At 37.6% G+C, this 26,474-nt stretch overlaps 1 protein-coding gene across 3 annotated transcripts in view; it reads left to right on the top strand.

The window, feature by feature from the left end:
- USP32 (ubiquitin specific peptidase 32) overlaps positions 1-26,474 on the top strand; it is a 70,203-nt gene that overhangs the window by 5,547 nt on the left and 38,182 nt on the right. For all 3 annotated transcript variants that reach the window (XM_069874183.1, XM_069874185.1, XM_069874184.1), the window contains exons 2-5: positions 16,205-16,332; positions 18,189-18,294; positions 18,881-18,999; positions 22,212-22,371. In XM_069874183.1, the coding sequence (XP_069730284.1) occupies positions 16,205-16,332; positions 18,189-18,294; positions 18,881-18,999; positions 22,212-22,371 (513 nt within the window). The remainder of the gene's footprint in view (positions 1-16,204; positions 16,333-18,188; positions 18,295-18,880; positions 19,000-22,211; positions 22,372-26,474) is intronic.

Here is a 26,474-nt window from a genome sequence, read left to right as displayed (position 1 = left end):
AAGCCCTCAGAACCTTGAAATATGATTCAGTAGATTTGGAAGTCCTCTGGTTTCTCATTTCATCAGGTGAATCGTGCCTCTAAATAATAGTAATCTCATATTAGATACGTTTTGGGGTTTTTTTTTCCTGTCAGTGTGTTACTAGAGCTTCAAATCAAAGTGGTCTGGAAAGCTGCCAAATGAGTGTAAATAGATAATATCATTCCAGCCATGGTGGATGGAAAGTAAAGGATAAGCTGAAAAAATCCTCATTTTGATTGTTAAACATCTTGATGTAAGGTAGAAGCATACTATGAGGCTGCTACATACATAATATATTTTCTTTAATTGGCGTAGACTAAAATAGAGTACTCAAAACACTTATTTGTTTTATAGATTATATGCCTATAGTTCTCCTAAATTGTGTAATTGTTGCTTGTTCTACTTTATTTCTTGTATTTTAATCAATTAAATCAGTTATTTTCCTGGTCAGCTCTTTCTAATCAGTTTCTAATTTTCACTCCTGTGACAGCAGGCCTTTTGATTTTGTTTCAAGTGTGCATGCCCAGATAAAGTCGTTGAACTTTTCATCTCTAGACTTTTTCGAGACCTGCCTGGCCAAAGCCCTCTGCAAGCTGGTTTGAGTCCAGTGTTGACCCAGTTTCAAGCATGTGGCTGAACTACGTGACCTCCTGAGATACTTTCCAACCTGATAGATTCTAGGAAATACTTCTGTTCATCTTGAATTTTGTAAAGCCTTGTTTTTAATGAAATGTAACATCGGGGTTCTAAATCTACCTGGCAAGTGTCCTACAGAGAAAATAAAACAAGACAAGAATAGAAACTAGGAAGCTTTTCAAAATTATATGAAGCATCTCTAGCGAAATGTGGAAGGAAAAAAAAGAAAGAGGGAGCTGCTTGAGTCCTGTTGTACTTGACCTGTGACTGATTCAGGCTTTCTGGCTGCTATAACTATGGGAGAAATGAGTCAAATAACCCTCACCACCTTTCTTCTGCTCAAAGGGAAGCCAACTGTCAGTCTCATTTCATAAAATAAGTAAGGCATTCAGTTCTTTAGTACTTAAAGTGAAGTCACATTAAAAAAACGGGTGTGTGAAGGGATGACGAGGTTTGTGAGAATAAAAAAGATTATAGCAGTAGCAAGTAATGTGATTAGGTGAGGCATGATATGTCTATTTAATTCTATAAACTAAGATTATTTTACAACTGCTGCTTTGTGATGGGACTGATAACGATTTTTCTGTATTTAAAAAGAAGAGATGTAACTAATGCCTGTCATTTAAAAATGACAGAATATCTTCTGAAAATTGGCTGTATTTTTGGTTAGATTGTGAATTCATACATTCGTTCTAAATAATTTGGTATATAGCGAATGCCACGTAGGTCTAATGAGTTGTATGTCCTTCAAATATATTATATTTTCAGATACTGTAAGTTTCTGTCCACTAAGTTATTTCAAGGTCTGTGGTAAACCAGAGCTGCCCTGCTGTGTTTTTTAGGGCCTCTTGGGTTATTGAACAGTAATTTAATTGTTTTGCAGATTTGCTTAGCAGGGAGCTGTGCATCTACTTGAGCCCTGCTGTGCCAGGGGGGTGCTGTACTCCTTGGGCTGGGAGCTGCAGTGTTGTTGCATTGTCGCTGACTGAGGGGTGGGAGCGCACCCAGAAGTGTTTGGTGTCTCGCCATGGAACCTTAGAGAGTGAAGTACTTATGGACACCTATGAAGTGAAGCTATGCTCTTAATGAGCAGAAGCAGCATGAGAGTTTTTCTGCCTGTTCTTGACTGATAAACCTTCATCTTTGTAAGAAACGTGCTGTTTGCTATTCACTTTGTTCCTGCATCCTAGGGAGCTACAGGTGCTAAACTCTTTGGTGGTAACATAAAGAATTATTTTGAATAATGTGCAGGATGTGGTGTTTAGTGGAGGCTACTCAGGAACACACAACAGTTGATTTGAACTGCCCAACCTTTCTTCAGGAGAGCTCCAGTCGGGTATTGGCTGCTAGTTGAGTTCTATGGGGAACATCCAGTGAGGTGGAAAGCATGTTGTGGGGTGGACATGCAGGTCTTCCAGTTGGGCATACCTGTTTTTAGAACTGCATTTTACAGTCTAGTGTTCATTATTGTTCATAACAGAACTGGTAATTTCCCAGTTTAAGTTTCTATATAGGAAAGTTCTGGAGGTTAATTCTAAACCAGACTTCAATTTTTTAAGTATTTTAAAACCAAGTTATTTCCTAATTTGTTGTATTGCTTGAAGCAGTTGCTTTTTCTTTAAGTTATACGTAGTCTGAATTACTGTGAATGTCCATGTGATATTTGCCGTATTGAAGAACTACAAAAAGCATCTTTACCATTTAATTTTCCTATGAAAACGTCATTTACATAATGAGACAATGAAGCCTTTGGGCAAAGATGAATGTAGAAGAAAAATCCATTACAGGGTCTAATTCACAGAACTTTTGAATACTGTGTTATTGCTAGCACTTACTGGAATAAAAACACCCTGCTTGCCTAAAGAGTGGCAAAATCCTAATGTATATTCTCTTTTGTGATTTCTTCAGGGACATCTTACTTTCGTTAGTGATGTCTGTGTCTGTATAGCTTTAGTGTTTTCAGCTGTGTAATAATACTTAGCATTTCTTTTTTACATAATGAATTTTAACACCTCTATGAAGTGGGTTTTTTTATGAGCTTGTGTTTACAATTGAGCAGGGATTGCCACAGTCCTTATAGGTGGGGATATGTTTGGAAAGAGTGCATCTCTTAACTGTAGTGTTAATGACACTGGTGTAAAACTCTTCTGGATTTCGGATTCTTTAATGAGTGTCACCTGGATTCAGATCTTGGTTTGAAACAAAATGTGTTTGCATGTAGTTTTCATAGTGGTTCACAAAATCTGTTTAAAAACTGATGCAAGTTATAATTAATCACAGCATTTTTCTGTGTAGAATATCAAGTAATTCGTCATGATGGCAATAAAGAAACCAACCTTAATTATTGTAGTGCAATACTGAGGTGGCTGAGTTCTAGGAGACAGAGGTGTGTGATTCTTGGTTAAATAAATCTAATAGTTTAACAAAATTACTTTCTTTAAAAAATAATCTAACGTTTGCAAAAGGCCTTTTATTTGCTTTTGAGATGACATAGGGTATGCCTTAGAAAGGTTTGATTGTATGACCAGGTTTGTTTCCCGTTGTATACATTACTTACTGTAAAAACAACGAAAGCACTGAAATTGTTGCCTGCCTGAATCACTACCTCCACTGAAGTGATTAGCTGTCGCAGGCAGGGTGACCTGTCATATCAAGTGACGTGCCTGGATCTCTAGGGTGTTTTAAGTCCTCCTCTCGATCTCCTCTTAGCCTATCACAACACGTAACAAGCCTCTCTTGTCACATGGAAATGTGCTGATGGGGCTAACAGCTCGTTGTGCTTACCAGGTGGTGTATTTGGGGCAAAATGACAATCTCTTTTCTGGATTGGTATTCATAAGCTGCATAGGTTAACGTGTTCACTAGTGCGTTAAGGTGGAATGCGCTGCGAACAATCCAGAGCTACTGGGACAAGGATGCCACTGGCACTAACAGGACAGCCCCTTGCTCAGAATAGGTGACTTCGGACAAGATAGGCAGAAATATCGTCTGGCTTCACAGATTGCTCTACACTTCAATTTTGACTTGTAGGGTGGTTTTAAACAGTTAGTGAGACATCCTGTACCTGGAAAAGGGAGTTGACTTCTCTTGTGGTTGAGGCACAGAGAAAGTCGGTGTAGAATTGGTCTGGAGTAAGGCAGTCGCATCAGTCGTCAGAGTGCTGTACGCACTTCTAACCATCAGCTGCAAAAGGAAAATGAAGCTGTGCTTTCCAGCGATGCCTGTAACATTGATTTTGTTGGCGTTTTTTAATGTCCAAGTCCTTTGAAGCTGTTTCACTTAATTTGAAGTCTGAATTGGACCCAGAAGTTATGAGAGGCAATGTCATCAGGCCAAAATAAGAGATAATTGCATTCTGCATAGAAATATGTTCTTCATCTTTTAAGAGTAAAACCTAATACAAGCCCTTTTGAATTCTTTCTCACAAGCTGTGTTTTTCATTCATGTTGTATCTGTCTTCTTGTTAGCTGGTCTTTCAGTTGTCATCCACTCATACAATTTAATTTCATGTAAAGTATGTAATATAGAATGTATACTTACATTTCTTTTGTGTTTTGAATTAATATTTCTTATCTTAATGTATAAGGATAGTGGAAATGCTCAGGTTTTATCCTGTAGCAGACTGCTTTGGCAGCAAGTTATGAGCTGAGATACATTAACAGGCATATATTACTGTCTCAGTGGAACTCTACAAGTGATCGTAAGACTGATGTAGTTAGTTTTCTTTTTTACAGCTGTTTTAAATGATCAATTTTACTCCATTAGTTTGGAAAAGTCTTGAATGGAAAAATGTGGAAGAAACTCAGAAAGCTAAGCAGAACAGGAAGTGTCAGATTTAATAAGTGTGGATGTAGAGAAAAAGAACTGAAAGTATTAGGGTAGTAATTATGAGAACTTCAGTTTTGCAGATCAAATTTGTTCTAAAAATGAACTTGAATATGGGAATATGAATCTATTTTGGGCTGAAGAAGCACTTGCTTTCAATCGTTGTTTCTAGTTGTTAGGTGCTATCCACAAACAACATCTGATTCTGCACTGGAAATTTCCTAGTCCTCTAAAGAATATTTTAACCATGTTTTCCCTGACTATGTGATATAGTTATATCCTGAATTTTAGTTTAAAATTTAGAAGAGTGGATTAGCTCATCGCATAGCTGAGACAGCATTACTTTAAGACAAACAACCCTTAGCAAGCCAGTGCAAAGTAGCATGCTTTGTGTTCTTGACGATGGTAACAAAGGTTGTTATCAGTGTAAAAGTAATACAAGAACTTTTTGGTCCCTGTTTTCCAGTCTTGCAGCTAACAACATGATTTTTCTTTTCCTAAAGAATTATAATCAATCTTTTTGCCACTAACTAATTCCCCACTTTTTTTGTGTTGTCTGCAGTTCAGTGTTGTCTCCTAATCGCCTTGCTTAAAGAGTTGCTGTGTAAATGTCTTGTGTGAAGTAATCTTGTCCTTTAAATAATGAGTAGTTTGCAGTGTAGATGGATTAAAGGAAGAAGGAATTGTAATACATGCATAATTCTAATGTAGAACACTGTCTAAATACTAGCAGAAACCAGAGTATTGTAAGAGTAGAGTTTAAAAAAGTAGTATATGAAATATTTGCTAAATATCTCTTCATATAAACATTCGTAACTTATTACGTAAATGAATTGTTCCTAGTAGAGGCTGTAATGTCCTTGGGGGGTATCTTGTGAGTGTCTTCAGGGATTCAGAAGAGGTTTGTACTGCTGATGCTATTCAGGGCATTGTAGCTATTTGTTGTTAAGTCATTCCAATATCTTTTCAGTTTCTATACTTATTTTCTGTTTAAACAGTGGATAGTGTGTTTGTATAAAATTCTGAAATTTGAGTTGTCTCTCCAATCTAAACTGGTCAGTGGCAGTGCAGTTACTGGAAGGTGGTTTCCCATACCACTGGTATACAGGGTATGTAAGTACACTGTTTTATTCTTCTGAACGTAGGACCTTGGGAACAGCATCTATTTAATGATTAGTATTTTTACAGAGAAATATTGTAACAGAGCGCAGGTAGACTTAAAACTACTGTGGCATCTTTCAGTATAGTTCTTCAAGGTATTAGTTGTCAGATGTTTATGGAGAATTCTCCCTACAGGAGATGCATCAGTGGAGATGGGGTTTGGAAACAGTGACACTAATTGTTTGCTCCTGTCTGATGGAGTTCTCAGTATTCTACCAAATGCATAATAGGGTCCCAAAGCTAACCACACATTAGTTTTTGTGTTATTTCTTGACTGAATAGGATGGTGCCTTTAATTGTCATTCTGGTTTTACTTTTCAGCCGTTCATGCTTAGCAAACTTGTTATTATGTGCTTGTAACAATGCAAGAGCAAACATAAATTTGTGACCTGACACTAAAATGGTTCACTTGGCATACACGTTTGAGATGGTTTAGACAGATGCATCCCCAAGAGCTGATGATAGGAAGGTTCAAATTACAGAGCCTTTTACTGTTCCTCAGCTGTATGCATACATACATGTGTGTAATGTGTTTGTGCCAAACCACTGGACTTCCAAGCGAGTAATATTTTTCTTCTATTATCCATTACTTGTCATAGTGTTTAAGTACTAGGCTTAACTGGAGTTAGCTCTTTTAGCTGCCAGACACTAACGCTTCAGTAAATACTTGATCAAAACTCTGCCAGCAATCACAAATTAGAACTGCTTGCCTCCCGTCCTCACTGGTGGTTACAGGAATCATTGCCTTCCTGTGCAGAAGTTGCAGATGATGTTTAGTTTTCAGGCCTAGACTGTGGTTTTTTAATTAAAGAAGATTTCAAAATATAGATACATTTACTATCTTCGACACTGCTAGGGGACAGGATATGAAATATTTTCTATATTACAGTTTATTGTAGCAAGGTCCTTATGTGTTGTTTACATTTACATAGTTGGCATTTACCTTCACTTTTCATCTTAATGGGCTTTTTATTTTTTGGAAATGAGTTATATAATGTAATTTTGTGTATATTAATAAGCATAAATATCTAGATGATTTTCGTGATGGTAGTAAGTGGAAGCAGCTTTTCTGAGTTATGACAGAAGCTGTTTCACGCACCTACAACAATAAAACTCTTAGTGTATTTGCCAGGGAAACTGAAGAAGGGACATTTCAGAAGAGCAGAGTTTTGTTTCTAATCTAGATTGGATTAAATATCCATTCTAAATGCTGAAAAGATTGAGAGCTAAAACCATCATCCTAGTAAATCATGTGCAAACTATGTAAGCTATGAAGAAGCATCAGAAGAAAATAGTAGTGGAAAAGTAAAGAAAAATGAAGAATGACAGGGTTAGAAGCTGGGCAAAGAGTGATGACTATGCTCCGTGAAGGCAGGCATCGCAGACGGGGTTGCTTACATTTGGGGCTTCCCTAACTACTGATTAATTCTTGTCCATGCAGCCGTCTTTCGGAGGGGAGTGCAGGGTCCTTGTTGCTGTTGCTGCCAGATGACTTGTGCTCTGTGTTTAAAACCACTTAAAACTGGTACCTCTGCTGCCTCTCCTTTTACTTTCTCGTGCTGTTTCTATGCCTGGCTGCCCTGGTCGGCTGCCTGAGTGTGTTTTCTGTTCTCCAGGGTCGGAATAATATATTCAGAGCAGTAACAGCACCTTGTCTTGGAAGAAGCGACGAGCGCCCTGACAGGGGCCTATGTCTGGGCAGGGTGGCATCCTGTAATTAATCAGGGCTATGAATCGCTCTGTTCGGTCACTGAGAATGAGTTTACCGGTTCTCTAATTTGTAACAATAATTGCTTTTGTCCCTAATATTGCAGCCTATTGCATTTACATTTGCAGCCGTAAATACGGGGAAAAGCTATCTTAATGCTCTGCAGAGTTTCCTGAATGTTCAGGTTCTTTTAGGTTTCTCCTGTGGCATACAGGATTGGACTGGTGAGCATACAAATCTAGGCTCCTTTGATTCCCGAGGATATGAAATATAGCCAATAAGATTTAAGTGTTCAGATGGTGGGAGGATTATTTCACTGTTGGGGCTGTTATGCAGTAATTCCTATCCACACTGGTCTTATGGGGAGGGTTGTCACAGAACCTGTACTGAGCAGCTTTGCTCGAAGCAAACATAATCTGAATAGCAATGTGGCAGTGTGTGCCCTGGTGGAGGTACTTTATAGATGGATAAAACAGGCTAATAATACTTAATGGCATTCTTTTTGAGGATGGTAACTGTGAGAAATGAGCTCTTTGAAGATTAAAAGCGTCACACAAATGCTAAGTATTTGCGTTACAGAAAATTGGCAAATCCTTTTGTAACAAGTAAATCTTCTGCTTTCCACACACACAAGATGTTAAACCTTTGATATGCATTGTGGTTAGGTCTGATAGAACCAAGAATAGCTTTATCCCTAGGATGAGCCACTACTACCAAAACCCAAATAATAGGTAGGAGGAAAGAAATACAAATTAATTGAATAATTTGATTTTTTTTTTTTTAATATCAAACCTGTGTTGCTGTTATCCTTGGATTCCTGTTATTGGTAAATGTCATGTTAAGACTGCTAAGTCTTCAGTGAGATCCACTGTTTAATTTGAATGGTGCCTTTTTTGATGCTCAATTTATGAAAGATTCCTTAAGAGTGGATTAATTATTTTGTTAGGGGAAGCAGGATTTTTTTTTTTTCCGTGTTTTCCCCCAAAATATTTTCAAGTGAATTCTTTTTTTTGCAGGAATGGATGGATGTGGAGATTGTCTTTTTAGTCATAGCTGGTTCATTTATCTCAATTGTATTTTACAGTTTGTTCTTCCTGTTTGAGATTGTTCCTAAACATGCTTTACGTTCACTTGAACATTTTACCTCTTTGAAGCTTTTTAGTAATTGCTTTGGTTCTTGACAACTTCATAAGCACAGCCATTTAAGTCACAATAAAGACTAATGAAAAAAGTAATAAAATTTCCATATATGACTAGGATGGAGATTCCTCAGGGAAATACTGAGCAAGTGATTACAGGGAAGATAATTGTTTGGTTAGAGAATTATATGCCCTGTGAGTTTGATATTGAACCTGTAAAATTGTCACTTAAAAATCAAAATATTAGAATTATTAAAACCTGAGCTGGAAGTCAGGAAGAGCTTGAGGTGGGTGAATTTTCCTTGCTTTGTGAAGGATAATCAAGTTGTCTGTTTTATTAAACTTCAACTCTGTTTATTTTTAGTAAAGAATATACGCAGTGTTATGCTGATGGTTGCAAATTATTGCTTGTTCTGTATCCTTGGGATCTGCAGGGCTGGGTTTTTTTATTGTTTTTAAGGCACTGACATAGCAAACCAATTTGCATCCACTAGTGACACTGGAAATTCAGATTTTTGTGGAGGATGTGTGTGTAGAATATTGTTGGCATTTTGATGCAAAACCTAGGAAAAACAGTGAGCCCTGCTATAGGTGTATTGTGAGGTACTTTAGTCAGATGAGCTTGAAGTTTCTTGACCCTTCACCTTTACTGAACTTTTAATCTTCTTCCTTTTTTCTTCTTCCTGCTTATGATGTATTTTGTTTCCTGTTTTGATTTTCACTTTTGTTGACACAGTGTGGTCTTCTACCTTCATGTGGCTTTATTTTTTTGCTGATCACCTGGAAACTATAGTAATGTAACCCAATGAAACGTTTTAATGTTTGAGAAACATTTTATCAGCTTTCTGGTGCTGTTACTGCTGTGCACACTAATGGTAGTGATGATTTGCATGTTACTGTTGTGATTCTGACGCAAATAGCGATTATGAAATCACTGATTAGTTTTCAGTATTCGCTACTTTTCCCTAATAAAATGAAAGGAAAGAAAACAGCTACGTGCATTGTTTCTGTGTCCAGCCTGTTATCATGGTGTTACTGACAGATCAACTCCACCTACCCACAGCCAGGCCATGCGGGGTCTATCCTCGTCACTAATTAAAGCAGCTCCATAGCGATAACTTACAGTACTTTTACAGAGTATGTTAGATCGTTTATCAAATATCTCTCTGGTGTAGACCACGATTTGTATTCATTGTAGTGTTGAGACAACTAAGACATGGAGAGATTAAGTGTCTCACAGCTGAATGTCTTGGGCAGTATTAAAAGTTCAAAAGCTGTGCTTTTAGGTTTATCCTCTGCTGCAACAGATAACTGTATGCTTTTGAAAGGTGCATTTTGTATCTCATTCTGTATCACCCTAGCATTTTACATAGTTGTGCTTGGATTTTGAAGGGTAGGGGAAGAAGCATTGCAAAGGAAGATCTTTTTTGTGGCTGGCCTGAGTTTCCTAATAAATGTTAAATAGGAATTTAAAATACATTTACTGTGCACGCTCTCATTGCACATCATAGGCAAGGTGTGCAGTAATTAGGTTATACAAGTGGTGATAAATCCAGGAAGCCTGACTGACCACTTCTTTTTAACCTTTAGACAGGCTCTCTTCAAGAGGAGTATTTGTTTGCTATAATGCTTAACACTCATGTGAGCTATTGCATCTTAAATTTTGATGTTACTTCTTTTCAGCACATCTGTAAATCTTTAAACTTCTTTGCAAGGGCAAAGAGCAGCCATATGCTGGGAGATGGGAAGATAAGGTACTCTGTTAGTTCTTGCTTTGGGTGGAAGTTAGTTACTAGTGTCAAGCAGAGACTGTGGTGCATGGCAGTTCTGATGTTCTTGACCTCAATAGCGCTTCTAGTGTCGCATCTTTAAAAAAAAATTAAGGCAGATTTTTAACTACTTCCATACAGTATTTGAATAAAACATACCGTTGAGGTAATTTGTACCAACATTAGCTTGGATTCATTAGTCCCTAAAGTTAAGTATGATAGAGTATGCATTGTAGGTGCTTCTGTTAGTAAGGAATTGGCTTCGATCTGACCAGAGGTGAACAAGCAGAAATATCAATATTTGGTGTATTTAGTTATATAGTCATATTTTTATGATGATTCTTAATAAATTTCACTAGCAATCTTGTAAGAGCAGGGTGACGTCTGCTGAGACAGGTATTTACTCCCCAGGTATTGCTTGCTGAGTTTTGCACTGGTGTTTGTTGTATAAAGTTGCCCCATGCTTTTCACTATGACCTTTGTCTCTGAGTGACAGAGGTTGGGCTGTACATAGAATCATATGTTACTCACAGTGCATTTTAAAACGTTCCAAGATAAAGATGAGAAGGTGGAGGTGGGATTAATGCTACAGGATGTGGAAAGAAAGAAGTTTCTAAAATGAATAGAGAATATATCTGCAAAACTTACTAAAGTGCCAGTGTAAGGTTTGGTTATTTCCACCTTGGTTTCATTAAACAGAATTTAAGGTACATCTAAAGATATACTTTAACATTACAGAAAGGGTGAGCAAAAAGAACGCTATCCGCTGCCTGAACAGAAATTGTGATACATAAGTTATTGTTTCATCTATACTATTTGAATTACAATTTTTATACAGAACAGCCTTCAAATCTGAGAGTAGTCAGTAGAGCACGTGTAAACATTACAGAATTTGAATATTTGCCAGTGAATACTTCAGATGGTTAACCTTGTTTTTACCAACCCCTGTGAGTTTTAAGTAGGATGAGGAAGAGGGGAGTAACTTCAGCCATGTTTTCCGCCTTCCTTTTTCAAATGGAAAGCTATATCTAACGTCCAGAATGAGATTATCTAACGTTAGGCTTCTACATAAATGTCGCATATTTTTTTTTCTGAGATAGATTCCCTGCAGCTCCCGTTTATCTCAGCTACACAGCTGGTGGGGATCCCTTCTGAAATTCAGGTCAGTTTTATGTGGGTGGCAAAATAAACTTGTAGGCTATTGTGGTTTGAGTTAAAGTAGGATCAGCTTCTGACTCTTAACTCGGTCGCTCTAAGTGACTTCATTTATCTGAAAACTAACTGCATGTTTGTGAGACGGTGTTCTTCTCCAAAGTGGTAACACAGGGCATTGGTATGCAGAAAGGCCAATGCTTATACTTAACCAAGGCCATCCTCAAGCTGGCAGAAAGAGCCGTACCTGCTAGGAGGGGCAAATAGGGCAGGTGACCCTAAACTGACCAACTCTTCCATCCCATATACGTCATACTTGGTATAAATATGAGCGATCACTAAGGTCTTGCCCTCTTTGATGACTGACATACAGTGAGGACCTTGCCTGTCTGATTGCTTCTGATCCCAGATCCATATCTTCCTGAATTCAGTTCCTGAATCCAGCTCCCTCCTAGCCGTGGACCCTTTTCCTCGTGTCTGCTCTGCAGCATTTGTGGTGATGTGTAGTCATCGAGGTGTGGGGACACTATCTTAGAACTTCTTTATATTTTATTACTTTCTAATTATTTTCATTGTTATCATTATCCTTTCATTAAAGCTGTAGTTCTAGTTTCCAACCCGTAAGTCTTCTTCCTTTCATTTCCCTCTCTTCTCTCCATGCAGGGTGCTGGGGAGAAAGGGTTATTTGGAGGCTCAACCATGCAAGGCTTTAGCTGCCGAGTTTGGCTGGGTGGGGTTAAACGGTGACATAGGCCATAGGCTTGTATAACGTGAGCTTCAGATAGAGGTTTATTCTAAGAGGAAACTCTAGGATGTCTTGGTGGTAAATATGAGGAGTGAAAGCAGTGGAAGGAGGGTGGTTTCTAGCACGGGATTGTTTTGGAAGGCAGTACACAAATCATTACCTGGACAGAGATGAATTTAAAAAATAGTAGAGTTGTAAATCCATATAAACAGCATTAAGTTTAAGTAACACTATCAAACTAAAAATATCCATGGTAGTTGAATGAGCTGGAAGTTTGTTATAATTACTGTTAAGTTGTGGTGACATATTTAGCTGAGGTTGCATGGTTTCATTTAAACTTTATTAAACAAAATGGAGCTGAAATATTCCCTGGAGAGCTGGAAGCAGCACTGATCTTCTGTTAACTGTCTTCAGCTGTGTTGGAAGCCATTCAGCCAAGGTAGCATCAAGGAGGTTTGTATTAGTAAAAGTAGCCTAGACAGTGTGACATTGTCTGTGACTTCCTCTTGTGGAAAGGTCTTTTTTCCTTCAGTGGGGTTTTTTGAAAGTAGGCAGATATAATTTTAGGAATTAGAGTACAGTAGCTAACTACTGAAAATTGGTTTTATTTTTCTATTGTATCATCTACTATTAAATGATACACTGACAGTTCTCTTTGAAGGTCTTAGTAGTGTTGGTTGACAAGTCTGGGAAGATCCTAGCCTTCTCCCTGCCTTCAATAGTCATCCAGTCACTTCTATATTTGTGGTAGGCATGTATGTGTGGGATGTTCCTATTCCTGAACACTGCCTGCAGTACACACTTGGCAGTCAGGTGCTCGAGGAAGTCCCAATGACTGCTGCCTGCAGTGCTTTGGGAGTGCTGTGTATTCCCAAGATGTACTTGGCTTAAGTTCCATTGCTGTGCTTGTTGTCTTTTCTCGTGACACAGTGAGACTTATTTGCTTAGAGGCCTTCTCTGTCATGCAAAACTGCGAAGCAGCAACTCTGCCAAGGTTAAATTAATTCACTGCTTTTTGTTACATCAGAGTTTAGCGAAAGATAGACTGATGTATGCAGTTCTATCACCAGAGAGGTGGTTGTGTTTCGGTTATTCCTAGAAGCACATAACTTGTTTCGTGCCCTTAGGGATGTGAGACGATACCATAAAATATCTCTGTAGCACTGATACGTCTGCAATTAGGGTTGTCAGAGTACAAATGGCTTTAATTTCTGTTAATACACGTAAATGTCCTAAAAGCATGGCCAGTAAATTTTATGATTATTCAAGTATTTGACTGAAATCACCTTATTTTCTTGCCGATTGCATACAGTCAGTTCACGTTTATTGGATAAATAAAAGTTTCTATTAAAACAGTAATTGCAAGTTTTACATGGCTATGGGCTGTTATATTTCTTTTAATTAATCCTAGCAAGAAAAGAGCACACAAGTATAACTCAGCTTGCGCTTGTGTTCCTGTTGAGAAGTGCTTTGCAAGGAGTGGGCTCAGCAGTGCTGGCAGCTGGAAGGTAACTGGTGTTTGTGTGGAACTGCTCTGTCCAGACATTGCAGGGATTGTGAGTGCAGCTGGGTTCCTACAGAGCTGCCTTCGTTCCTCCTCACCGTGCTGCCATGGTGGGGAGAAACTTTAAGGAATGGGATTGAGGGACACAAAGTCAGTGGTTTTAAATGAATGCTGGAAAAAAAATGTGTCCCTCATAATTTTTAATGAAAATTATTTTAATTTTGTGTGCAGTCAGGAAACTAAACCAGAAAAATTCGATAGTAATACAATGCTGTGTTAAGTGGCTGTATACATTGTGTATTTTTTCAACCTTATTTTTGCCTCAAGGATTAATTAGATTACTTGGGAAGTCCATTATGATACATGTAAAGCTGTAAGCGGCTCATTAATTAATGCTTTGGGTATGATTTTTTTTTTGCTGAATGTCCACAAACCAGATTGGATTTCCTGGTGAGGAGTTCAAGAAATTAACAGAAGATGAGAAAACAATCTGTTTTTGTTAAAAATATGTGTGTTTGCACATACATATAAAAAACATATAGTAAGTTAAAATATTTCCAACAAAGAATTGCTAGAATTGCTAGAATTGGTCTGAGTTGTTTGCTTTACCTTACTGAAATAACAGCTAGTAGCTTCCCCTTTTTACACACCCTTAGCAATCCCAAGCTTTTACTCATTAGAAGTGCAGTGGGGAGTTGTTCCTGTTAGGTGGAGATTTGCTCTGGTTGCATTGTGCGTAAGAGATGTGAAGGAGAGGAGGTGAAATATCCTCTGATGGGAAGCGCTTGTGTTAGTTTTTAGCACGTGTTTGGAGGAAGGGCTGGGATATGAGGGTTGGTTTCATTGAAGAATCTATTTTGCTTCCTGTTTCCGTCCTTCAGAAGAGGTGGAGAGTGTTGAGAATGCAACTTCAAGTTGTAAATATCTTATCTGATAGTCTGTTTCCAGTTAGCTAGGGAAAATCCAGGAAGAAAACTCGAACTGGTGTGCCTTACTGTGTTTGATGATTCATTAAAGCATCACATGTAAAGATACAAAGAAAGAAAATGACTCTGTGGACAGATGTTAAATACGAAATACTGAAATGCAAGTGCCACATAAGCCAGGTAACATTTTTATACCAATGTTCTTCTTCCATATAACTAAAGTAGGCTTGTTTTATTAAAGCAAGGTCTGTAATGACAATAACTTGAGTATGTCTTTTGCAAAATATGTTAACTGATAGCACCCGTGCTGTGTAGGTCACAGGTTTATTTCTTAGATCCTTTGAATGTTTTTTCTGGTCAAAACCACCCAGAATTTGCAATGAGATCTGGAAAAAAACCCCATGACCCAGTTATTGGTTTTGCACACAATTATTAAATGAAGCCACTAGTCTGTTTCAATGCTCAATAGGATTAAAATTAGGGAGGCATGTTTCAATGTGATTTACTTTCAAGGAGTGATTTCTCTTTTGATGAATGAATTCATGGAAATGTAGAAGTTTTAAGGAGAGTGCTGGACTAAGTTTTCAAGTGTTCTGTTTTGGCTGTAGCTACAAAAATCTTGACAAGCTTTTGGCCATGTAAGTGTTGCTTCTGTTTGGCTTGTTGTATCAGGAGGAAAATGCCTTAACTATAAATACAGTGAAATAGCTGTCATATACAGCATCATTTTTTTTGGCTTCTAGATGGAAAATAGCTCTTTCTGCACTGTGTGGTAAGGTGATCCAGGTCATAATGTGTTATTCTCTGCAACCTGATTTTTGATAAAGAACTTGTTCTGTTCAGTGAGATACTTCACTTCATAAGCACTTTGTTAGAAAGTTGCTTTACGCTGGTAAAATCTGAAAGCAGGGGCTGCTTTTCAGGAAGCTCATGTGCTGCAAGTATAAATGGGATGTCATCAAACTTCTCGTGTTTACAGATCGTGAACACGTTCAAACTGGTTTGCTGGCAATTGAATTTTGATTGTGCAAGGTGAATTCTTAAGTGAAGAGTTACATATAGTCGAAAGTTTAAGTGTACTATTCCTGTTGAATTCATACTTAACTGTACTGTTTCATGAGCATGTGAGTGGTGATTAAATTTTTTTTTTTTTTTAAACAAGCATAGTAGACTGGTTGCTAGATGAAACTGCTTGAAGCGTCCTGCTGGAGCTGCTCTTAATATCCACCACTGCTGGTTACAGATTGTTTCTCTGGCCTATGTGCAATGTAAAATTGATCATAAAGTGAGCTTATTTTCCTTTTGTGTCACAATGGTACTTAATTTAGAAGAAATTATAATACGCTATTGTAGGCAGAGAAAACTTAGGCAGTGAACTGTTGTAGTCACTGATGTTAACTTTATGTCTACTTCACTTTTTTGGGGAAGATTAGATTATTAGATCTCATTTTATGGTAGTCAGATTTGCCCATTGTCTCGGTGAAATCACGCATTTAATTTCCTCTTATCCTTTTGTTTTAAGTGTAAGGTGCATAGGATTTTGAGAGTCTTTAAGCTGTTGCATTTCTGCAACATCTTTATTGATGATTTTTTTTTCTCCTCTCTTCTTATTCAACAGTTACAGAAATAGAGCTAAAGCGACTGAAAGATGCTTTCAAGAGAACTTGTGGACTCTCATATTATATGACTCAACAGTGCTTCATCAGGGAAGTTCTCGGTGATGGAGTCCCTCCAAAAGTTGCTGAGGTAATCTATGAACTTGCTGTTTTTCTGAGGAGATGCATGTGGATGATAATGTGCGCACACAAACGTGTGTATACAGATACAAGAGCTAATATAGTTTCTTTCCATTTTTCATATAACATCACAATGCATGTTCCCTTTCTGAAGGTAAATGTTCTAGACTTGGATCATGGATTGTCACTGATATGTGCTTGACTAAGTTACTCATTCCAGTCCAGCTAGTAGTTGGTAGATGACTTGGAAGTAATCCTGAATATCCAGATGTATATTTTGGGAAGTAAAAGGTTGGGAAGTTTTAAACTATATGTAGCCATTATAAGGATGTACCCTGCGTGGTTATGGTCACTCTGCTTTGTGCTTAAAACACAGAATAGTGAATCTTTCCATGATATTTCTGAAGCTCTGCTGACCTCTGAAGTCTACTATTGCTATGTGGCTAGATTCTCATGTAAAGAATGTACTCAGGGCTTTACTGGAGAAAAATGGAAAAGAAGTACGTAACTGCCTGTATACATGCTTGTCTTAATGCTGTTTATTTAAAATGTAGCAAAGGAAGTACTATTTAAAATGTGCACATCACTTTTCTTTACAGAAGTTGATCTCTTTTACTTTATCTTTCCCTCTGAAAAAGTTATTTGCTGAGCTTGTTTTTTTAAATATAAGTCTGCTATCCAAACCATGATCAGTGACAAATCACTTCAGTCTTTCACAGTAATAGTTCCCCATCAGCTAGACTTAATACATCCTCTTTATGGCTAAATGCTCAGTGTGATACCTATAAGAAAATCAAATTAAAAGACATAGGCACTGAAATAATTCTTCTATGTAAGAATAATTTATAAGTTCTGACTGATTTAAATTCTAATACCTAATGCAGATTTCTGTCTTGTGATACTGATAAAGTACTGGTGCTTGTAGGAATAGATCTGGGATTACAGGAGGAGTCCATGTTTGAAGAGCAGTACTGCACACATATTTTCATTTGTTCTCTGTAGGGTTAGAGCCAAGGTGAAGTTATGTATTGTAAAAAGTGAGTTGGTGATTCTTGTTTACCAAAAGGAGTTGTTTGTCCTACAATGACTTACTTCCTTCATGTTCCAGAAATCAGTGTTGAATCGCTGCTAAGGTGCTGTTGCCGAAGTTAAGTTGCAGTGTACAGACTTGTTAGGTGAAAGGTGAATGCTTCAGCCCTTCTAGTGACTGTGTTGTTTCTCATGGCTGCTCTGTGGATCTTTGAGTAACTTCTGACTTGATATTTTATGCTTTCTATTGTAAGGAAGATTCAAATACTGTTGTTAAAGCAGAGTACTAAACTGCAGCGGTTTAAACAGCTGCAGTGTTAGGAAAGTTAAGATATAGTTGATGAAAGGTTTTTTTTTGTGTGTGTTCCATCTTTTCAAAGCAATAGTTTTTGACGGCTTACTGGAAGTGCATCTCCTGTGACTGGGGCAATGAATCATTGCCCCATTGCTTCATTCTCCAACAACCTCTCAATGGCATTGGGATTATCAAAGCCTTGTCTGAGGAGATTTTGTCTTCGTTGCCTTGATAAAGAAGTTTGGGCAAATAGCACTAGTGAGCAAACAAGAAGCACTGGAGGATTCTGAAAGTTGTTTTATATTGCTTTTCATGAAAAGTACCTGTGTTTCCTTAAATAAAAGACCCTGGAAAGGCTATTGTACTGGAAAAGCTATGAAAGCCTAACCAAATCAGTATTAGAAGTGTGCTTGGTCAAATGTGAGGTGACTAGCCTAGAAACCATGTTAGAGGGAGCCTCAGTGTAACTTGTTGCTTTTAGTTCTGACATCTTTGTTCTCCCTGTTAACTTTTTGGTTGACTTCACTGTTCTATTCTCCTAGGTTATCTACTGTTCATTTGGAGGAATATCCAAAGGGCTGCACTTCAATAACCTGATAGTTGGACTAGTTCTACTTACAAGAGGCAAAGAGGAGGAGAAAACAAAATGTAAGTAATGTAACTTACAACAGCAACAACAGTGGATAATGAATGTAAAATACGCTTACCTAAAACAATCATAAATTGTGGTATATAAGTCTGTATTTTTATATGTAACCAGGGCATACATTTGCCAATGAAGTATTTATTCAGACATTTTTAGCTGTAGATTTTGAAATTCAGTGCATTTTTTGTTTTCTGTATTCACCAAAATGAAATATTTGATAAGTTGTTGTGAATGTAACTATTAGGATCCTACAGAAATACTGTAGATCACTGTATGTGGGCAGAGGAAGAAGGAAGGCATTGATATTTTTTAAAACAAATTAAAGCATCTGCCTACTGACTTCTGTTGTTTTGTCTTCCTTGTTAATCTGACTTGATAGTATTTGTTTTCCTTTTGATTAGTGGGCAGTGGTAAAAGAAGGAGATCCTTCTTGACCAAAACCTTGTTGAACTATATTGTGATAGAATCAACCTAAGTTTTTTAGTCCTTTAATTGTTGCATGGCCTTTGGCATTGTCAGCCAGTTGTAAACTTAATATTTGAAAAATGTAACTACCATAGTTGTTTAAACATATCTCTGCTTCCCCAGACATTTTCAGTCTCTTTTCTAATGAATCTGGGAGTTATGTTGTCCGTGAAGAGATGGAGAAGATGCTGCATGTGGTTGATGGGAAAGTCCCAGAGTCACTGAAGAAATGTTTCTCTGAGGTATTCCATATGGTTTTTATACTTTTGTATGTACAAAAAAATGAAAATTACATGGAGTAGTTTGTTTTTCTCTGACATTTACATGCTGGTGTATGTATAGGAACAAATTGCGCTTGTATAAATTGTGTAAAAGCTCGTAGATTTTTATGTTGTGATATTATATGTAATTTATATTGATGTGAATAGCAGCCTGGTATATAAATGTAGGCATTCTCCATGCTGCTTTACTTACTGTGCTAGTTTGAAAGATATAATTTCCCAGGGGTAATCATATTATCAAGTAAATTTAAATACTAATATTGCCAGTGGAAATCTGTTCATTAATGGGCATTTTATTGCAGTCAGGGAAGAAATATTGAACACAAATCTGAGAGGGGAAAGAAAACCTATGTCCTGGCTCTGTGAATGTCTGCCAACAATGGTTGCTTAAAAAATAATAGTTTTATAGTGTTACTTTTGTTTCACTGTGCCTGCCAGGTTCTACCTTTATTTATGCTTTAGGCTGTTTGAGAGATAAAACCTTTGTGAAGCTTGCTGAAGTCCTTCTCTAAATCAGGCCATTTGTTATTTTTAAATATTCGCAGATACTTCTTTGGCACTTGTGATCCTGATGAACTGTCAGGTTTCTGTGCTCTGATCCCTCTGTTATCAGAGGACTGTAGACCAGCAAAATCTCGCCATCATTGCACATTCCACTGAGAAATTATTGACTAGAAACTCTGTTTCTTTAAATTACTTTAAATTTTATTGTACTGTTTTGATGATAACTTTGATTGTGGCATTGGCTGAGGAGCACTCATTTTATCTGATGGTGGTATCATGTTGGCTTCACAGGCAATGATTACATTCTTAATTCTTGGCTGGAATCACTAATTGTATGTATACTGCAGTCCAGTTCATGGAGCTGACCCACTTTGGTATTTCCTATTTATAATTCCCCATCAATGTTGTGTGATGAATTATACCCTGAAAGTTAATTGCACACTGTCCAAGAAATCCAGTAATACTTAGGAACATTTGCAGAAAGATAAATGCCAATTTGGCTTCATATCATCTTACTGTTCAAGAAAATGCTATATATTGATTTTGCTTTTAAAATGAAAATAGTGTAATCACCCACTCAGCAGGATTTACTGGCCTATTAATCATACTGGGCCATTGGTGGAGAGTGAGAGAGTTTAATGTTCCTGCTGTGGGCCTTCCTGCCTGCCGTATGGCAGATGAGTTTATGCTTTCAAGGATGATGTTTATAGGTGCTTCAGAATTATTGCATGCACTCATCTAGAAATTACAAGCTTTGAAATGTATCTGAGTTTTCTTCAGTCTTTTTTCTGAAATACAGGAAACAAAATCAGTGATACCCATATTGCTCTAGTTGCTCTAATTGCATCATGACTTAAATATAAACATTAGTTGCTTAAAATGCTTTCTTTCCACCTGTCCAAAGTTTTCCTGTCCCTTCTCTTCCTTGTCTTTCCTCTAATTGATTGGAACAATGCAGGGACTTACTGAAACACAACACAGCTCTTGCTGCACTTACAGAAAGAAGTGCAAAAGCTAGAGGGACAGTAGGGTGGAACAGGTAGTGAGAAAATAATCTTGATCCAGACCATTAGAGAATTTTTTAATAAAATGTAATTGTGGGCTGCATTTTTCTTCTCTGTTAATTTCGCAGTAGGTGGGTTTTGGTAAAGCAAGTGATTCCACAGTGCATTAAATCCTGCAAAGTCCACCATTTTTGAGTTTCCCCTTTCCTGACTGTCATTCATTCTTCTGCCTTTGTGCTGCCTCAAGTATTTATATGATGTCTTGATGAACTGGATTGTGAAATTGATGTGACTGAGTAGTAAACCATTTTTCTGTGGCTCCTAATTCGGTAGGTTATTTTTCATCTAGATCTGTTTTTCGACATGACTACACTGATGTGACTGCCCTCACGAAAGAGAAGAGGCAGAAGATCAGGAACAGTGTTGTTAAGAGGAAGGTTAGGACCATACTATCAGTCAGTAGGGTGGATATGTACAGATTAAACTGGTGATGGAATAGCAATGTAGCATCGTGACTTTCTTGAATTGCAATGGTGAGGAATTCTAGGATAGTAGCTGAAAGTATTGGGATATTTCTGCATGTATTTATTGGAGAAAAATATCATGCTTTAGTCTAGGAAAAATAGGCATAAAAGGGATCAATATCTGGAACCTGAAACAATCCATTCCAATTGGAATATGAAGCAGATGTTTTAGCAGTGATGGATTTGAGCAGCCTGGCAAAGGGAGTAGTGGATTTTTCAAGTGCAGGTATTCCATAGCCAAATGCAAATTGTTGGATTATGTAGAGGTGTAATTCAGTGCAGTTTAATGGTCTGTGATATTAGGCGAGTTTAAATAATTACTTGAAACCTCTTTCACTTTGCAGACCCCTGTTTATTTCCCATAGAGATTAGGATCTTCACATAATGAGTTTGTCTACCGATAGTAGGTTTGCTTTTGTTTTTGTTAGTTTGTTAGGTCTTGTATGAATTAGTCCGTTAAATGGTTTTAGGCAACTAAATGGTTTAAACAGCCTCTCCAGCATTTAACCTCCATGACTCTATAGTTTTTATGTAATCCTGAACAGGCAGTTCCATGAGACATTCAGCAGAGAGTCTGAGTCAGGAGATACTGTGAATATTATCTTTATGTGTATGTCCAAAGTGGGCTTTGGTCAATAGAGGCAAAAAGTTGAAATGCTACTGCAGTGATTAATCATACTATTAGCTTTTCACAAATCTAATTTTTGTTTGTTGAGTGTTTGTATACTTGTGCAGATATAACAGAATGTTTATGATTTCATAGCACCTGTTACTTGGCACATAAGAGCTTTTATCTATCATAATAAGTTTAAATTCATAAAAATAACCTCTGTTATTTTGAGCTGTAAGAAACCATTTTTTTTCTAATCCCTTTAACCTGAGGTTCAGAGTAAATTACTTTCTGAAGGCCACATTGAGTAGGCGGTTCAAATACAGAGAGCACTGGGGAGTCTAATTTCCCTCCCAGTGCTACATTTCAGAATGAAATGGAAAAACAGGCACAGCTCCAAAGAAAAAATTATTTTGTACTTATTTTTATAGGACATTGTCCCAATTGTTGTTCATACAGCTGGATGGTTCCTGTTTACTGGTACTTAGAAGGCAGAGATAAACAACTCACATTTTCTTATTTTTCTTATAGGGTGAAAAGGTAAATTATGAGAAGTTCAGGGCTTGGCTGCTGCACAACAAAGATGCTTTCACGTTTTCCCGTTGGCTGCTGTCCGGAGGTGTTTATGTGACACTCACTGATGACAGCGATACCCCTACCTTCTATCAAACCCTGGCTGGAGTCACACACTGTAAGTGAATGATGCTTACTGTTGTGTGTAGTTTTTTAATCTGTTTCAGAATTCACAGGTTTAAAACTGTTGCTTTGCCATAGTTGTTTGTTATAAGTAACATTACTGGCATGTGATATAGTCAGGGAAGTAAATTAACTAAAGAGAAGCCTCCTTAGGATTTGCATTCAGGAATAACCTCTGAAGAACAAATGCATCCTTATGTTTTTATTAATATAAAAGAAGGACCAGCTGTTTTTTAAATTAACTGTAAAGACAGAAGACTGCTAAATTATACCTAATGTAAAAGGATACTGTAGGCATACAATAAAGCATCTAAGGGACTTTGGTATCCCTAGGAGAAGGGTGTTTGCTATTGAGATGTCAGTGATTTTGAACAATCTGGTTGTTTTATGTACTTTCATAGATTTTCTTTGTTGGTATCAGCATAGCATTTAGTCTATTCAATGGGTGGTTACTTGAATAAAGCAACATTCAGTTTTTTCTCTGGGTTTCAGATATCAGCATTAAATTCTGTTCTGACCATCCAGTGCATAGTACAATTAGAATTTTATAGACAAGTAATGTATATGAGAGACTGCAGCAGACATTGAGGTTTCAGAAGACCACTAAATAGTCTGGGGTCTAGTAGATAAGGTAGAGAAAGAGGTATGCTGAAAAGAAAACCCCTCTTTGAGTTTCTTGGGCTTCAACCCTGGAAAAAGTCTCTCAAACAGTATATCAAACTGAGAACTGCTGTGCCTCCAGCCTTGTTGAGCTTCCTTTGCCCCAAGAGTTCAAAGAAAGCTTTACCCCAGGCCTCTGGATGTTGCCTCAGAGCTTGCTTTGATTTTTTTTCATACTTTGAAATTGAAACTTTTTTTTTAATAGTTTTTACTATGCTTTTTGTGGAAAATTTATTTATACTGAAACTGAGGTTTATCCTTAAAAAAAATTCTTTTAAAAGCTACTGTTTTAATAGATTTTATTCTGTTTTTAAAGTTGTTCTCATTTCCATTTCTGATATGCCCATTACTGTTACCATGTGCAACCAGGCTCTCAACTGTGGCATCTGGGGTTGAGCTTTTCATGGTGTTACAGAAAACTGTGTGGCTCCCCTGTATTTTTGAACCATATAGTGTCCACAGGCTTAGTATACCTAAACCAATTTGGAAAGCTCCTGTAATCTCTCAATAAAATTAAATTTTACTCTGTTTTTATTATTTTCCAGTTAAATGTTGCAATAGAAAAAAAGAAAGTAGTTGTGCTGGTTACGATATCTGCAGCCCAATGTCTTTCAAATGACAGATGCAAAAAACTGTTGGGAATTGCAGATAGTAGGAAGGTGAAATGGTGAACTAGACTGCTGGTGAGCTAACCAGTCTCTCGCAGGCCTGGGCAAATACTTTGTTTATAATGTATCCAATCATTTCTCTTGTGATTTGAGGCAGCATAGGTTCTGGTACAACAGCTGCCAAAGTAAGGAAAATACAAGTGCTTGAGCACTTGAAAGTCACTGCAATACAATGTGAGTACTTGGGCCTTGCTGGTTTTTTTTTTTTTTATGTTTAATAGTTGCAGTCTAATCAAGTCAACCTGAAGAATAAGAAATTTGGGACAGAAGTACGCTTAACACAGCTGAATGTGTAAGGCAGCTGTTGCGGTAATTCCTTTTCCCTAAATGAAGGCTTGTTTTTAGTGCTTTTACCTAGGATAACAGTTGCCTTTTGGGAGAAGGAGTAACTGAAATAATGTTTAGTAAACTGAGGTAAACACTGCTGGCAGAGTAGAGTGAAAGGTTTTAAAGTTTTTTCTGCTGGAAAATGAAAACTGATCTGAGAAACTTGCTGGTGCAGTTATGACTGTCTGGCCTGGCTGCTGGAGTCTGGCAGGGCCACGATGCAACCTCTCCCAGCCTGAGCTTCAGACCCTCCTGCCAAGCCCAACCTCCTCTCGCAGGACACTTCCCATTGAATAAATAATATGTCAGAGACATGAAAAATTGCAGTGATATAAATAGTGAAAGTTATTAACATTGATTTAGAAACATTCAATGAACATTTTATTGCAAAGCATCAGTGACTCCATTTATTTTTGCTTAATGAGCCAAGCTATCAGGGAAACAAAGGAATTCTAATTTTTTCATTTGTAAATAATATTTGTTTTGGTATGCAGATGACTTCGATTATATTTCTCAACACGTAATTAGAAATGAAATTTTGAAGTTACAGGAAGTTGCACACACTTGCTGCTATTAATCAACTTTTGTTCCATTTCACTTAAATTGTAAATATGAATAATTTTATTTGAAAGCTACCAAAATAAGTTTCTCTTGGACTATTGTTCCTAAAAGCAATTTCAGGGATGTGAATCTCTCCTACACCCGAGTACTGATCAACCAGCAGTAGTTTGGGTTTTCTCAGTTTCGTAGTATGATTGGGTACCTTTTGATTTTTGTATATATATTTTTTTAACTCATCATGTTGAATAGCACTGTAGTGGTGCATGTAAATCCAAGAGAAATCCTGTCTGGGACTACTGCTAGCACTAAAATTCTCTGTAGGGGAACATTCCCCCAGATCATTATACATCCTTAATAACTGCAAATTAAACACCTAATCTTCTCTGGCACTCTTAAGTCCAAATGCAGTATTTTAATAATAGAACAATTCCTGGCCACTGAAGGATGTTATTTTGTTGCCTGCCCTCTCTGGTTTGCATTCCTGTAAATGTTGGAGTGGCTCTATCCTAGCTTCCAAGCGCAGCATTCTGTTGCTTAGTTTGTCAGACAGCCGTCCAGGAACACAAGACGTGGAAGTCTCCTGTGCCACTAGGGGCAGGCCCTGGGGGTCTCTGTATCATTCCTTTCGTAAGGTACTGAGGCTGCTTGGATTTGGGGTTTTCTAATTCAGTTGGGGAAATTATTCCAGTACATCCTTTCCATGCATTTGTGGGCAGTTTGTCTTAATTGTCTGTCAAGACTGGTCTTGGTTTCAGGCAATGTCTGCTCTCCTTTCTTTTCACCGTTCAGCATAAATGCAAGTGACTCATATTTCTTCTTGACCTTTTTGTCAAAGCAAAATAGCCCAGTTCGGATCTGTTTCAGACCACGTGCTCCGTCTCCCTTGCTGTCAGGCTGACTCCAAGTGAGACCTCGTTGGTTTCCTCCATTTGCCTGGAAGTATTTCTTCAGCTGCAGCACAGCTGGTGCTTCCCTTTTTATGACTGTGTCATTTTGGTGTGTCTCTGTGTCATGTGAGGGGCTTATATACTCAGGTTTTCAGCCCATTTCCATGGGAAGAATATTCCCATTTATCAGAGGAGTTAGTGGTTTCAGGTGGACAAACCATGGAATTTATACTGATTTCTTACGCAGTTCTTGTGTCACTGAGTTCTGATTAAATAGCGTCCTGCTTCTCCTTTGAATTGAAAAGACTTCTGTCATCAGAAGAATTCATTTAAATACTCTTGCTTTTTCTGACAGCTCTTATGTACTGACATGCAGTAGGACAGTGTAAGCAGTATAATAATTATAGTTTAGAGCATACAGTTGTCACTCATTTAACATAATAAATGAGAGAAGCCCTGGATAACCAGACAGTGTGGTTGAAATGGATGAGCGAGTTTTTGAAACAGTCTAAAACTGAAACTGAGTGTTATGGAAGTAACCTTTTCTGTCAGAGATGCATTTAAAAACCTGTAGGGCTTTATGGTAAAATGGAGATGTGAGTCTGTAAAAGGAAAGCAAAATGAGGTGATTACTTAACTTTGCTCACATTAATAGGCTGTCGGGATGTAAATACAAGTTCTGTAGTTTGCCCCCTTCAGTTGTGGTGCCTGCTCTTGAAACACTGTGTCTGCAAGGTCAGTAGATGACAATTATAAGATTTTTAGTTCATTAAAGGTGCCTTTAAGAGAAAATTTCATTCTGGGCTACTTTTTTTTCTAAGTGTGTGAATGCTTCTGCTTTGAGATGAACTGCTGTGTTTAATACCTCTGCTGTGTGGGTTCCTGTCTTAAGGCATTGCTAATCTATATTCTGCTAGATAAACGCCTGGGCTATTTGGTCTGACATATACAAGGATCTTGGTTGAAGTTACAGTATTTTCTCTCTGTGTGTCCGT

The sequence above is a fragment of the Phaenicophaeus curvirostris genome, chromosome 21 (genome assembly GCF_032191515.1).
Source record: "Phaenicophaeus curvirostris isolate KB17595 chromosome 21, BPBGC_Pcur_1.0, whole genome shotgun sequence".
Lineage (NCBI taxonomy): Eukaryota > Metazoa > Chordata > Aves > Cuculiformes > Cuculidae > Phaenicophaeus > Phaenicophaeus curvirostris.
Note: the sequence above shows the minus strand (reverse complement) of the source record. Positions and strands in the feature narration are given on the sequence as shown.